Below are 15,250 nucleotides of genomic sequence, written 5' to 3' on the forward strand. Positions count from 1 at the left end.
AACCCTGGAATCACTCAGCAGAGGGGCAGGGCTGCCTCTTGGACTCCCCATGGGGGTGCAGGCCAGTTCATCTTCCTCCTTGGAAGGTAGTGAGGATAACAGTAGTGGCCTTGGCTTAAGCCACTACTGAGTGCCTACTGTATACACACCCTGAACAGGATTAGCTAATTGTTACTGAAAGCTTGCTTGGGAGCCAGGGGGACTGTTTTAAGCATTTAAACACTTACTAACTCAGGGAATCAACCTTCTTCACCCATTTTATGGACACAGAAATGCAGTCACAGGAAGGTTAAATAACTCATCCAGGAGAGGCAGAGACGGTTCAAACCCAGGCGGTTGGTGGACTTGCTTCCCAACCACACTGCTTTACTTTCTAAATCCAGGGCCAACTTCCCACTTAGCTCAGGACTGGATGCAAACAGGCACCACCTTCTGGAGGTGACAGAGACCCTCAGGTGAGAACCTCTGGATGTGAGGAATTCAGTGGAATGTTAGGAGCACTGGATTGAGAGTCCTAGGATCTAATCCTGCCCCCCCCCCCCCCCCCCCCCGCAACCAGTCCTCCAGAGAATCCTAATCCTGAGCTGCAATTCCCTTACCTATAAGGTGGGACAGCAACCTTGCCCACATCACTGCACTGCTGCCCACTGCCCCCGTGGGGGAGGTGAGGATGGTGCCTGAGGTAAAAGGCAGTTCCTGAGCAGGAGCATGAGGGAAGGGAAAGGGCACGGGCACAATGCAGATCCCCTGACCTGGGGGACCAGGCAGGAAGTACATCCCCAGCACCCTGCCACCCCACTGCTCTCGGGGTACCACAACCCAATCTTTGGGGTGGACCTTGGCGTCCTCCTCTTTGGACTCCAAGATCCCAAATATACCCTCTAACACAGGCCTGTGCTCAACCCCCCTGCCTCCCCGACAGCTGCTACACAGGCTAGGGGAGAGGAAAGTTCTCCAGCGAGGTAGGTGTGTGACTGTCATGATGCCCTTTTAGATCCAGGTGAATGTAATTTAGGCACAGCCAACATGGGGGTGCCGTGCGAAGTGACTGGCACATCCGTTTCCTTTCCTTCGACCACCAGCCTCAGGGAAGGGGACTTGGAACAACCTCCTTCAGTTTGGAATGTGACTCAAAGGAATAATACTCAAGAATTAAAACAAGTGGTCTCAGGGGAATGAGAACATGAGACGCATTCTAAAACCAAGAGGAAGAGCATGTAGAGCACCAGCAGGTTCCGAGAAAGAACCCTGAGTTACTGCTGCTCAGCAGCGCTGCTGCTGCTCTCGAGGCTGCAGCCTTGCTTCTGGTTGCTCCAGGGACCAGACAAGCAGCACAGTGGCAGAGGTCCGAGGTGGAGAGACCCAGAGAAACGTCCACTCCCAGGTGACTCCGAGCTGGTTCCTCTTCCAATTGGACCTATTTCCTTGTGTAATGTGAGGCTGGTAGACTTTGGGGAGGTGCTGGTGGAGGCCCCACAGTGGACCCTCCACCCTCTCAGAGGACACAGGCTGGAGGCTCCATCCCTGGAGTCAGGGCCCTGGGTCCCACTCCCTGACTCTGGTGGCCAAGGCACAGGCCCCAGGATGAACTGGGCCCACACTTGGTGCCTGCAGCCCCAGGCCACCTGTCCTAGGACTTGGGGCCTGGCTCAGGAAGGAAGAAGCTACAGACCCAAGGCAGCCAGAGGCCCCTATCCTGTCCCCTATTCCAGGGGACTATGCCTACCAGGCTGACCTGCCCAGAGGTTAGTGTTCCAGGTAGCTGGGACAGGTGGTGGGCACACTCCCAAGACCCCCAACAGACTGATTCCCAAAGGTCTAAGGCCATGTTACCCAAGTTAAATCTCTTTAATATCCCAATACAAAGTCCTGATGCAAAAAGACAATGAGAAAACCCTGGGAAGTTAGGGGGAGGGGTTTTGTAAATTCCACCCCCGAGCAGCTTTTCAGAGGCAGAGGGGGCCAGAGGAGCTCAGGGAAGCAGCAGTCCAAAGTGAGGAAGGGAGTGCATGGCTCCTGGGACCTGCCCCTTGCCCCTCACTCCCAGCTGCTCCTCAACCCCCTTTTGACAGGGGCCACACCCTTTGGATCTCTGCTCCTTTCTCTTGGTCCCTGGGATTCAACTAGCTCTGGCTTCAATCCCCTAAAAAAATTCCTGAGATCTCGGGGACCCCGGCCAGCTCCTCCCCTGCAGTACCCCTTGATGGGGAGGGGCTAGAGAGCCCATGAGAGTTCATAGGAGTGTGTACAGGAGTATGGGTCAGGAGCACAGGGGAGCCTCTGAGTCCCCTGCCCGCTCCAAAAGCACACAGAGGGGAAGGCTGCCGTAGAGCTTGGGGTCCGTGAGGGGCTGGAGCAGAAGCAGGAAGAGTCCCACACCCAGGGCATAGCCTGCCAGCAGGGGCCGCCTCTGCGGATGTTCCAGGGCCGCACATACGGCAGGGAAGCCCATGTAATTGCAGAAGGAGTGGCAGAGAACCGGCCCAATCAGGTGTCCTGGGGAGGGGAGACAGAGCAGCTCATGGGGCAGCCCCACCACCTCCCCAAGCCCTTCCAGGGCTAATGACCCTCCTCTCCTGAAAGAGCAGAGCAATGCTCCACCCACCCACACACCATGGCCTCCTCTTCCACCTCTCACACCTCACCAGGCTGAGGGCCCTGGCTCAGACCTGTCTCAAGGACCGTGGTAGAAGAAACTTGTCGCTCCTAGAACAAACACAGCATTCCCATTCTCCCACCCACTCCTGTGGGCCCCTGAGCCCCCGGGGACCCATGAGAGACTGAGGACCAACCTGTGCGGATGAAGAGGAAAGCAGTGTAGGCACCGAAGACAGCTGTGTAGGAGAACTGGAACGCTGAAGACGGGGAGGCCGCGAGTGACCACACCTGCACGCTCTTCCTGCCCCAGCACTGCACACCCATCAGCCAAAGACATTCCCTTCCCCCCTGGGGGCAGTGGCTGCCTGCTCCAGCACCTATGGCTGTCCTCTGCACCCCAACTCCCATGGTCAGCGGCCCCTCAAATACTATAGCCCTCTGCTCCCAATTCTTCCTCCAGAGTGGCTCATCAGGGACACCCTCACACACCCCAACCCAGGACTGCCCCAGGCAAGCACCCTAGGACTCACCTGCAGACAAGAAGATGCTCCCCACACTGCTCTGGCGAAAACGAAGCTGCTCAAAAATGTGGTGAAAATGGGCTAAGAGGAAAGCAAGAACCATGTCACATTCCTCCTGGCCCACCCTATAGGTTCTACTCTTGCCCCAAGCCCCATTTTCGGCTCCCATGCTGGGATCATCTCAACAGGACCAGGTTGGACAGACTCACCAACTCCAAAGAAGAGTGGGCATGTGAACACAGCAGGGCCCAAGCCCGTGCACGGTGCTAACATGGGCAGCATGCAGGCCCGGAACACCAGCTCCTCTGTCAGGGGCGCAATCACTTGATTCCGCAGCCAACGCATGTCTGTGAGGCAGCGGGCCCAGGAGCGAGGGGCTAGGGAGGGGATTCAGGACAAGCAATGAGTGACTAGTTATTGAACAGAGATCCCCTCCCAAGGGTCCCTCTCCCATAACCTTCCCCTGGCCAAACTCAGGTTAGGCATCAATACTCCTGAGAAAAGGTAAGGGTCGACTTTACCAGACCCAGCATAGAACAATGTCTCAAGAGAACTGAAAGGATAGGCATTGGTAGCTGAGGCAGGGCATCCTGGTAGTAAACTCTGGAAACATCAAAATTTGCCCAAGACCAGGTCTGGTTTGGGGAAGCCAAAAGGTAGGGAAAGCAGGGGACAAAACTCTCTAGTTCACACCAAGTACTGCTTGGGGGTCCCTAAGGGGCTCCTTGGACATCAGGAACTAACTATTAGAGGCCACCCGCTACATGTGCTCATTTTGCTAATGAGGAAACACGGAATATCTCACATCTTATGTCCAGGTCCCACCATGAGCACACTGACTCCCTTTCCCTATTGTCCTGGACTGCCTGTGCCTACTTTTTCCCCTAGTCCCGAGGACTCACCTAGGACAACCTTCAAACCATCTGCCAGGTCACAGGGGCAATCCATAGAGAGCTGCATCAGTGGGCCCAGGAAAAGGATCTGGGGGGCAGAAAAACAGGAGCGGTCAAAGGAAAGGCTTAAACCATAATCCACTGTCCTTGCTCAGACAAGGCCTCGAGACTTCAAGCTTCCTGTTCTTAGCCAGGATTTCCCACCCATGCATACCCGAGGGCCGAGAGCCATCCACAATTCCTGTCTCCCATCAGTCAAAAGCGGGACACAATCAGGATAACAAAAAGTGGCCACAAAAAGGAGAGTCATGCTAATAACAAAGAAACAGGAGGACAGATAAAGCAGGAACACTCACCATGGTCAGCAGCAGGGGCAGCAGTGCTGCTGGGAAAATGCCCTCCAGCCTGAAGCCCATCAGGGTGAGCAGGGATGTGCCTGGCTGAGCCACAGGAAAGGAGGCATCAGTCTTGCTCCCTCGCCCAGAGTCCCAAGATCTCTCCCCCCGCCACCCTCTGCCCCGCCTCCTCCGCACCTGGATGCCCGTGAGCTCCCTCCAGAGTAGCACGCAGAGGGGCGAGAGACTGGACACCACCAGGACACTGGTGAAGCGCCGCTTGATGACGGCAGGGTGGTCCCTGAGGAAGGGGCAACAAGTTCAGGGGGCCCACAGCCGCCTCCTGACAGCGCGGCCCCGCCCCTGGGTCGCCCAAGCTCCGCCCGCAGCGCCGCCTCCCGGAGGCGCGGGTTCCGGCCGCGCGCGCAATCTCCGCACCTGGGCAGCTCGCTCTTCCAAACATAGAGGCTGCCCACGTAGGAGCAGGCGAGGCTGAGACACGAGAACACGGACACCCAGCAGCACAGCCCGGGGCCTGGACCGCCCAGGGCTGCGGACTCGGGCTGCCGCTCCGGCCGGGACACCGACAGCAGGCGCAACCCGTCCCCGCCCAGCGCCGCCATCGCGCCCGGACTCGCGGCGCGCACCAGTGACGCGATGCCGCCGCCGCTCGGGCCGCGCCTGCCAGAAGCGCGGGTGACGTCATCCGGCGGCGCGGGCTCCCGGCCCCGCCCCCCGCTCCGGCCCCGATACCGACACAGAAGCTTCACGCGAGGAGCAGGTTTATTGAACGCCAGACAGCACGCGCCTCCAGCAGCCGCCGGGCCGGACGCGCGGGGAGAGGGCTCGGCTCAGGGCCCAGGGTCGGAACTCAGCCACTCGGACAGATTGGAGACCTCCTGCAGCCACAGCGCGTCCTGCGAGAGGAAAGGGGGCCCGGGGTGAGGAACCTCGGCCGCCGCCGGGTACCCGCCCTCCCGCCGCGCCCTCCCTCGTCCTGTTACCTCCAGGTCTCTCCCCGGGCCTGCCCTGCTAGGGGTCAGGGAGGCCGCGGTAGGCTCCGCGGGGCGTGGGCCGGCCTCCGACGGGTTCGGGGCCCTGGCTGAGTGGAAAGCCTGCTTGTCTTCCACGCCCTGGCGGAGACTGCCCCTCCTGAGCCTCTTGTTTTTCACTTGCTTGCTGATCCCTAGGAGAAAACAAGCCCACTCATCTTACACCCATGGCCCAGTGCTACAAAGACCCTGGGGGCAGGGGGAAACCTGGAAGAAAGGGAGGAGTTGGGGCCCGGCTCTCTTAGCCCTCCCACCTCAACTTTTCATTAGGTCCTGTCCAGGTCAAAACCCGGCAGCTCAGGGCCTTCAGGATCAAGCTGAGGCTGCAGAATGGTTTCAGGGTCTCCCTGTCCCCTCTGAGCTGCGCCCCGGAAGGGGCATCTGTGATTGTACCAAGCCCTCACTTGGGGCTCACCCCCACTCAGTCACTGCACACAGATTCTTCGTGGAGTCTGCACTATCCAGCTCCCTCCCTGCCAAGCTCGGATTCCCTTGCCCTAAAGTCAGCCTCACCTCTCTCTCCCATTGTTGCTCACGCCCATAGGCAGCCTTTGTACTATTAACTGATTCACTGATGCAAATTTAAAGCAAGTTTGGGTCGATAGATTCTTCTTGAGCAGGTGCTAGGAATGTAGATCAACGAGCTGTTCCCTGCGTGAAGCTCACAGATCCTAGAAGGGATGCAGAAGTGTGCACAAAGCCCAGGGGTAGAACAGATAAAGAAGCTGTTAACCGTCTCTGGAGATGAAGAAAGCTTTCTCTGAGATGTCTGAGCCAGGTTTTGAAGGATGAAGAGAAATATGCCAGGCTGACAAGGAACTCAGAGGAAAGGAATTCAGGCTGAAGGAGTTAGACAAACACCCAAAGGCATTAACAGCATCTTACATAAAATGCAAGGTGGGGAGTCCTAGGAGATGAATCTGAAGGGATGAGTAGGAATCAGAGAAGGCCAAGAAATAGATTTTTATCTGTAGGAAATAGGAAGGCAGTGAAGAATTTTAAACACTGGAGATATTTGGTATTTTAGAAAGATCATTCTGTCCAAGGTGTGGCTTAGAGTCAGATTAGAGGCAGGAAGCCCTCTGGAGTCCAGGAGAAGTGAAGGCACTGGAAATAGAGGAGTCAGAAGTGTTCATGAGGGGACGGCCTGGTGGCATAGTCAAGTTCACACACTCTGCTTCAGCGGCCTGGGGTTCGCTGGTTCAGATCCCAGGTGCGGACCTAGGCACTACTCATCAAGCCATGCTGTGGTGATGTCCCACATACAAAATTGAGGAAGATTAGCACGGATGTTAGCTCAGGGACAATCTTCCTCAGCAAAAAGAGGAAGATTGGCAACAGATGTTAGCTCAGGGCCAATCTTCCTGACCAAAAAAAAAAAACAAACCAAAAAACAAAAACCCAGAAGTATTCATGAGGCCAAACGGACAGGCCTTGGTGATAGATTGGATGTGGAACATTAGAATGAGGAGCATCTCGAATGAATCTCAGGTTTCAGATGTGAAAAACTGGATAGTGGTGCTACCCATCATGACAGAGACTAAAGTAAGAAAAGCTGATCTTGAGGGGGTGTGCAGAGGGGAACGTATTAGGAAAGAGGAAACTGAGGTACAAATGGGACTTCCACATGCAGCTGCCTACTGTGGAGATAAAACTGGCACTCAGGAGAGACCAAGGCTGGTCATACCAACTGGGGAGTCTTGAGCCCAGAGCAAGAGTCAACACCCGGGGTGGAAGAGAGCAGTTAGGGAGGGAGTGCTGTATGATCACTGTTTTGGGATGACCAGAGGAAGCCAGTTGAAGAGAAAATGTCAGAGAGGGGAGAACCACAGTCTTACAGTACCAAATTTTGCAAATAGTTCAAGTACGGTAAAGATAAATACACAATCAATTTGGTAATTAAGAGGTCTTCCCAAACAAGAGAGCTTGCAGTTCAGAAGCCACAGGGAAAGCAAGTGCCCAGGGTTAGCAAGAGAATGAGAAGAAAGGGAGACAGTGCAGCTTGCTTTTTTGAGAACCTTGGCTGAGACGTGATGGAGAGAGAGAGATGGAACAAGTTCAAGATCATGGGAGATTTCCTTTTGAAGAATGAGAGACTGACCTGCTGGTGCTAAAGAACTCAAAAGAGAAGGTGAAGGTACAGAAGTGATAACTGATGCAAGCAGGCCCTGAGAAAGCAGTAGGATAATGCCACTCCTGAGCCTAGAAGGAATGGGTCCCATGCTGATAAGGTTCTGGCAGTGGGGGAGTACAAGTTGGGTGAGTTTACTGAGAAATGAGATCAGTAAATGTGAAGTAGGAAGCTTAAGTCAGGAGGCAGAGGCTGGGTAGATTTTTAAAAGAATGGAGTAGCGACTGAGGAGAAAGCCAGGAAGACAAAGGATTGGACAAACAAGGCTTCTCAGTGAATGGACCACAGGTGTATCATATGGTGGCATCATGCAGCATTTGGTGATTTTCTTCAGCAGAGCTGCCCACGTGGGGCATAGACTGATGGCAACTAGAGTTGCAGCTTTATAAGGCAGAGCAACTCAAGCAGTCTTCCAGGAGTTTCCACCAGATTGTAAACGCCTAGATTTTAAGGCTTTTGGAGAAAGCATGGGCTTTAGAGGCAGCAGGCTGAATTCACATCCTCCTCCTGCTAAGCACTCTACTCAGCCCGTGAGCCTGGGTTGTCTCTTATGAGAGAGGACCAATGCTGCCTACCCCAAAGGGTCTGTGAAATCCCCTGTGAAAGAGTGGTTACTGTGGAAGAGCCTAGCATCACCCCAGTTCCACAGAAGGTGCTGAATTAAATGGTAATTTCTTCCTTCTAAGGAAAGTACTTATTCTTTTGTCCCTTCACCGCATAAAATACTGAACTGTATGTGGTAAATACTGAATTGTGGTATGTGATATACTTCCACTCTTTTAAATCTCCAATCTAAATTTATAAAAATAGATTCTCTGCTTTATACAAGCCTTCACTGCAGTGTTCTTTGCAGTGGCAACAGCCCCCACAACATTTAAAACTGGTTCAATTGACAGGATGATTCAGGAATACATCTTAGGCCAAAGCATAGACAACATACAGCATGTTGTAGTTGTGACCCTGCAAAGAGGAATTTTACCACCAAAGCACAGGTGCTGAAGTCAGTCCCCAGGTTCCCTCAAGCTCAGGCACTGTTTTGTCCGATGGTGCATTCCCGCTCATCTGGCTCTTTTAGAGACAGACCAGAGCCAGGCTGCCTGGGTTTGAATTCTGGCTCTGCCATTTACTAGCTATGTGACCTTGGTAAGTTTATTGACATCTCTGGGCCTCAGTTTCCTCATCTGTAAAATGAGAATAATAATAGTGCCTATGCCTCATAAGATTGTTTTGAGAATTAAGAGCATTAATGCATTTTGAAAGCTCAGAATAGTGCCTGGCACCTGCACCATACAGGTTCAGGTGCCAGTGGCTATGGTTATTTCCAGCCACACGCCCCCCACCCTTGGATTCAGAGTCCTGCCCCATCATGTGCAGCTATCTGTAACTGCACAAACTATATGGGAAATTTCTAGTCCTCTCATATCAGCTTTTGGGAGGGAGTGCCTCCGTCTGCCCTAGAACACCCGTAGTGGCGGTGGGAGCCAACCAAATCCCGGAAGGATATGGCTGTGGTAGAAGGTGCAGTTTGAAAGCCTGAAGTCATATTTTTTACTTCCCAGCTTTGGTCGAGGGCTCACCTGGAAAGCTGCAACGTTACCTGCAAGGAGCTCCAGGTTGCTGTTTTCATGTGCATCCTCTGTGCTCTGCTCTGCATCATTTTTCTCTGGGAGCAGCTGCTTAAAAAATTAGAAGTCCTAAGTGAGTTTTGCAGAAGCATAAACAAGCCCCAGTGAGACGAGTGTGCCTGGTGTCTTTGTTGACCTCACAGAGCTGTCCTCCCTCACCTGGAACTCCCTCTTACTTCCTCCTGGCTCATGTGAATCCCCCCAGCCCCCAACAAGGCTTCCTTCTTCTGTTGGAGCCTTTTTTAGCTTGCTTCAGCCACTTTGGGCTTTTCCTTCCTCCTCTGAACTCCAGTCACTTGCCTACTGTCTGCCCCACTCCTTGGGCTCTGAAGTATGCACTGCATGGCCCTGTTCATTTTTATGTGTGTGTGTCCATTTTCTACATCTTAAATTCCTTGAAAGGTAAGGTTCCTCGTGCCTATATCTCTACAGCTAGCATAGTGCCTTGCACAGGGTAAGTGCTCAACAAATGACTGACTGAGACTAAACCTGGGAAGCCACGGAGCACATCTTATAGTGCTCTGCAGCCTTTCAAAGCCCTGCCACACTTGGTTCAGTGTGGACAGAGAAACTAAGGTACTTACTAAAATCTGAACCCAATCCACCTAGCTCCTTGTTTTTCAAGAATACAAGTGTATAAAAATAGATACCCTCTTCATCAAAATTAAAAACTTTTGTGCTTTAAAAGACACTATAAAGAAAAGTCAACCCACAAGAATGAGAGAAAATATTTACAAATCATATCTGATAAGGGACTTGTATCCAAAATAAAGAACTCTTATAACTCAACAACAAAATAACAACCCAATTAAAAAATGGGTTTGACAAAGCATTTGAATAGACATTTCTCTAAAGAAGAAATACAAAGGGCCAATAAGCACATGAAAAGATGTTCAACATTATTTATTTAGGGAAATGCAAGTCAAAACCACTATAAAATACCACTTTACACTCACTAGTATGGCAATAATAATGATAGACAATAACAACCGTTGGTGAGGATGTGGAAAAATTGGAACCGATATACAGTGCTGGTGGGAAAGTAAGTTTGGAAAACAGTTTGGGAGTTCCTCAAAAAGTTAAACATAAAGGTATTATATGACTCAGCAATTCTATTCCTAGATATATACCCAAGAGAATTACAAACATATATCCACACAAAAATGTTCATAGCAGCATAATTCATAATGGTCAAAAAGTGGAAATACCACAAATGTCCATCAACTGATGAATGGATTAAAAAAACGGTATATCCATACAGTGGAATATTATTCAACCACAAAAGGGATGAATTAGTATTGTTACATGTTACAACATGGATAAACCTTGAAAACATTATGCTAAGTGAAAGAAGCCAGACACAAAAGGCCACTCGTTGTATGATTCCATTTACATGAAATACCCAGTAGAGGCAAATCCATAGAGACGGAAAGTAGATTAGTGGTTGCCAGGGGATGGATGATGGGGGAATTGGGACTGACTGCAAATTAGGTACAGGGTTTCTTTTTGGTGTGATGGAGATGTTCTGGAATTTAGTGGTGATGGCTGCATAACACAATGAATATACTTAAAACCACTGAATTGTACAATTTAAAATGGTAAATTTTCTGGTATGTGAATTGTAACAATGAAAAACAGACATTCTATCATATATTGTTTACTAAAGCAAGTTTCAATTTCTAAGTAATTATATTTCAAGGAACATAGAAGGGGTCAAGATGGCCCTAAGGGTATTAAAAAAGAAACAGTACTAGGAAATTTTCCAAACATTTTTTTCTTTTTTGAGAGAGAGCATATTCTTTTACTTAACTCTAGCCTGGAAAAGCTCATGTAATAGACAAACCTTTCTCCTGTCTTGAAATTGGTCTCACCAAGGAAATACCCACCTTTAGATATAAAGCTTTGAGTCCCAGCGGAGCCTTGCACACTCTTCATTCATCATCAGGTCCCCTAGATGAGTCAGCCTCCTTGGATTTAACACTCTGTGAGACATTTAATTCTGGTCTACCCTCCTGGGAAACAATACTTTTCCTTAGAAAGCTGCCTTCCTGTTACTGCTCCTGCTTATTCTGCGTTTAAGTTTTCAGTCCCTACACATATCTATGACACTAAGCCCTGGAGCACTATCTCTACTCTTTCATGGCCCACTGCCCTGTTCCAAGACCCAGGCTTAATATCTCCACTCCTGGCATGACTTTTCCCTGAATATATTCTATAAAACTCTAAATACATATTCTCTCATTTCTTCCATTTTCCCATAAACTATATAATAGCCATAGATGGTTTTATTCTATATTACTCAAGAGGTCAGCTATTATACTTTACCGTTTTAGAAAGGGAAACTGAGGGACTGGTCCAGAGGTAGAATTTGACCTGTCATTGGTCTTGTAGTTTTTAGCTGAAGCCACTGGGTGCCACTCTTGTGCCACTAACAAGTTATTTATCATTAAATGGCCATTATCAGAGGGAAACAGTAATGATCTTGAGTGGAGAAGCATGGGTTCTTATCAATGCCTCTGATCATTAGTATTCCCTGGGCTTGTGATCCAGTCCTATAAGGTAATAACGTTACTAGGCTTCGGAGCCAGGAGACCTCAGTACAAATCCTAGCCTTCCCACTTACTGACTTTGTGATTCTGGGCAAATTAGGAAAGTTCTCTAACCAGTTTCTTTATCTATAAAATGGGAAAACTGCAACCTACGTCGTAGGATCTTTGTGGATATAAGAATGGAAATCTTGGCAAAGATTAAGGATTCAATAACTGTTCCTTCCAAGACCTATGACTACTGAATAAGAGTTCACGAGCCATCTGCCAAGTTAATTGGGCTATGAATGGTCCTGAGGCTATGAGCTATCACTATAGCAACAGAATGGGGCCAAAGAGGTCAGATCATTTCCTTTTGAGATCTCACTGAGATATCACAGACCCAAGCAAAAGGACTTTACAGGCTGAAACACTTCTAGATCCTACTCATCTATCCCAGGTCCTATGATAATGGCACATGCCTCCCCCTGAACCTATCCCTAGAAATTTGAAGATGTGGTGGCTGTAGTGAATTGAATAGTGGCCCCCCAAAAGATATGTCCAAGTCTTAACTCCCAGAACCTGTGAATGTGACTTTATGTGGTAAAAGGGTCTTGGCAGATGTAATTAAGGATCTCAAGGTAAGATCATCGTGGATTTATAGTGGGCCCTAAATCCAATGAGAGGCGCCCTTATAAGAGAAAGGCAGAGGGAGATTTGAGAGACAAAGGGGAAAGGCCATGTGAGGATGGAGGCAGAGATCCGAGTGATGTGGCCACAAGCCAAGGAACATCTGGAGCCACCAGAAGCTGGAAGAGGTAAGGAAAGATTCTCCCATAGAGCCTTTGGAGAGAGTGTGGCCCTGCCAACACCTTGATTTCAGACTTCTGGACTCCAGAACTGTAAGATAATAAATTTTTGTTGCTTTTAAGCCACCAAGTTTGTGGTAATTTGTTACAGCATCCATAGGAAACCGATACAATGGGTATTAGCTTTTATTTGCTTAAGTTGTGGGCAGCAGCTTTTGAAGTTGGAGGGAAACCAGCAAAAATATTTGCCGTGAGAGGCCTGCCTGGTGGCATAGTGGTTAGGTTCACATGCTCTGCTTCAGCAGCCCGGAGTTTGCAGGTTTGAATCCCAGGCGCGGACCAACACACCACTCATGAAGCCATGCTATGGTGGCATCCCACGTACCAACAGAAAAAGTAGAGAAGGATGGGCATGGATGTTAGCTCAGGACCAATCTTCCTCAGCAAAAAGAGGAAGACTGGCAACAGATGTTAGCTCAGGGCCAATCTTCCTCACCAAAAAAAAGTATTTGCAGTGAACCAGCTGGAGGGAACAGCAGATGCATTCCTAGGAAGGTGCTTCCTAGAAGGTACATACAACCATGAAAAAAGGTGTGGTGAAGAGAGCATTTACAGGGGTTTCACAGCTGTCCTGTGCCTTTCTAGCTACAAAGCAGACAAGGATGGGCAAATCCATGAGATGCTGTGATCCCTGGGTGCCTGGTCAACTAAACTTCCCCATCTAATCAGGCAAACAGAAGTAGGAGAGGGACAGAAGCAGCAGAAAAGGTGCTAAAGGGCCTGTCATTCTCTCAGAGACTGTCTATAATTTTATTGAGATACAACATGCATATACACAATCAACTGCATATACATATACAATGTGCAATTTGATAAATTTTGACATATGTACATACTTGTGAAACCATCACTACAATCAAGATAAACATATCCATCACCCTCAAAAGTTTCCTTTGCCCTTCATAATCACTGCCTCCACCTCCCATACCTCCCATCTTCAAACAACCACTGATCTGTAACTATGGATTAGTTGGCATTTTATACAATTTCATATAAATGCAATCAAACAGTATGTACTCTTGTGTTTCTGGTTTTTTTCATTCAGCATGGCTATTTAGAGATTCATCCATGCTACTGTGTGTATCAATAGTTCATTCCTTTTATTGCTCAGTAGTATTCCATTGAACGGATATACTATCACAATTTGTTTATCCATCTACCTGTTGACACTGGGTTGTTTCCAGTTTTTGGCTATTACAAATACAGCAGAGGTGCCATGACCATTAGTGTGTAAGTTTTTGTGAGGACATATGCTTTCATTTCTCTTGGGTAAATATCTAGGAGTAGAATGGCTGGGTTGTATGATAAGTGTATATTTTAACTTTTTAAGAAACTGCCAAACTGTTCTCCAAAGTGGTTGTACCATTTTTCATTCCTACAAATAGGGTATAAGAGTTCCAGTTCCTCCATGACCTTGCCAACACCTGGTATGGTCAGTCTTGTTATCCCAAGTAGGTGTAAAATGGTATCTCATTGTAGTTTCAATTTGCATTTCCCTAATGACTCATGATGCTGAGCATCTTTCTCGTATGTGTGTTTGTGTGTGTGTGTGTGTGTGTGTGTGTGTGTGTGTGTGTGAGGAAGACTGGCCCTGAGCTAACATTCATGCCAATCTTCCTCCATTTTGTATGTGGGACACCTCCACAGCATGGCTTGATGAGCAGTGTGTAGGTCTGCACCTGGGATCTGAACCCACGAACCCCAGGCCACCGAAGCGGAGCATGTGAACTTAACTACTATGCCACTGGGCAAGCCCCTCTTGTATGTTTATTTGCTGTCTGTGTATCTTCTTTTGTGAAATGTGTTTTCAAATCTTTTGCCCACTTTAAAAAGTGGGCAAAATTGGTTTGTTTTCTTATTATTGAGTTTTGAGAGTTTTTAAACATTCTGAATACTGTGGTAAGGTTTTTAACTGAAAAATCAATTTCTTTAGGAGACATAGAGCTATCAGGTGTATAGAACTATTTCTTCTTGAGTGAACTTTGTAATTTATAATTGTCTTTTAAGGAATTTGTCCATTTAAGTTGTCAAATTTACTGCAGTAAAGTTGTTCATAATATACTCTGATAATCCTTTTAATGTCTGATGCCACCTCTCTTGTTTCTGATAGTGGCAATTTGTGTCTTCTCTCTTTTTATCCTGATTAGTCTGGCTAAATGTGTATCAGTTTTATTAATCTTCTCAATGCACCTCCTTTAAGTTTCATTGATTCTTGTCTATTGTTTTTCTGTTTTCCATTTTACTGACGTCCACTCTAATCTTTATTATTTCATTTCTTCTATTTAATTCATATTTAGTTTGCTCTTCTTGTTCTAGTTTAAGTTGGAAGCTGAGGTCATTGACTTGAGACTTTTTTCTTTTCTAACACAGGCATTTTTCCAAGTACTGCATTAGCAACATCTTACAAATTTTGATAATTTGCATTTCCATTTTAATTAAATTATTTTCTAATTTCCCTTTTTATTTTGTATTTGACCCATGGGTTATTTATAAGTGTGTCATTTAGTTTCCAAATATTTGGAATTTTCTATATATCTTTCTGTTATTGATTTTAATTCTATTCTGGTCAAAAACATACTTTGTATGACTTGATTCCTTTTAAATTTATTGAGATATATTTAATGGCTCAGAATATGGTCTATCTTGCTAAATGTCCCTTGTGTACTTAAAAAGAATGTATATTCTGCTGTGGTTGGGCAGA

The 15,250-nt window shown here is 48.2% G+C and overlaps 2 protein-coding genes across 7 annotated transcripts in view; both read right to left on the bottom strand.

Moving 5' to 3' along the window:
• Positions 1 to 1,825: 1,825 nt before the first annotated feature.
• On the bottom strand, positions 1,826 to 4,985 carry RCE1 (Ras converting CAAX endopeptidase 1). 6 transcript variants are annotated; one of them, XM_058526294.1, is made up of 9 exons: positions 4,786 to 4,985; positions 4,546 to 4,648; positions 4,369 to 4,452; positions 4,022 to 4,100; positions 3,329 to 3,496; positions 3,129 to 3,200; positions 2,793 to 2,899; positions 2,670 to 2,706; positions 1,826 to 2,496 (listed from the first exon to the last, which is right to left on the bottom strand). In XM_058526294.1, the coding sequence occupies exons 1-9, from the start codon at positions 4,968 to 4,970 to the stop codon at positions 2,261 to 2,263; spliced, it is 1,071 nt and encodes a 356-aa protein (XP_058382277.1). In that variant the 5' UTR covers positions 4,971 to 4,985; the 3' UTR covers positions 1,826 to 2,260. The 6 variants fall into 6 exon arrangements, with proteins under 6 accessions (XP_058382277.1, XP_058382276.1, XP_058382278.1 ...); XM_058526293.1 differs by having other exon boundaries at positions 2,646 to 2,706; XM_058526297.1 differs by having other exon boundaries at positions 2,404 to 2,496; positions 2,641 to 2,706.
• Positions 4,986 to 5,086: 101 nt separating this feature from the next.
• TOP6BL (TOP6B like initiator of meiotic double strand breaks) overlaps positions 5,087 to 15,250 on the bottom strand; it is a 94,323-nt gene continuing 84,159 nt past the window's right edge. Inside the window, exons 14-16 of the mRNA XM_058526299.1 lie at positions 9,128 to 9,203; positions 5,352 to 5,533; positions 5,087 to 5,264 (exon numbers count right to left, since the gene is read on the bottom strand). Coding sequence (XP_058382282.1) covers positions 5,199 to 5,264; positions 5,352 to 5,533; positions 9,128 to 9,203 — 324 coding nt within the window. The 3' untranslated portion in view covers positions 5,087 to 5,198. The remainder of the gene's footprint in view (positions 5,265 to 5,351; positions 5,534 to 9,127; positions 9,204 to 15,250) is intronic.

Source organism: Diceros bicornis, chromosome 31, assembly GCF_020826845.1.
Source record: "Diceros bicornis minor isolate mBicDic1 chromosome 31, mDicBic1.mat.cur, whole genome shotgun sequence".
In the NCBI taxonomy this organism is placed as follows: Eukaryota; Metazoa; Chordata; class Mammalia; order Perissodactyla; family Rhinocerotidae; genus Diceros; species Diceros bicornis.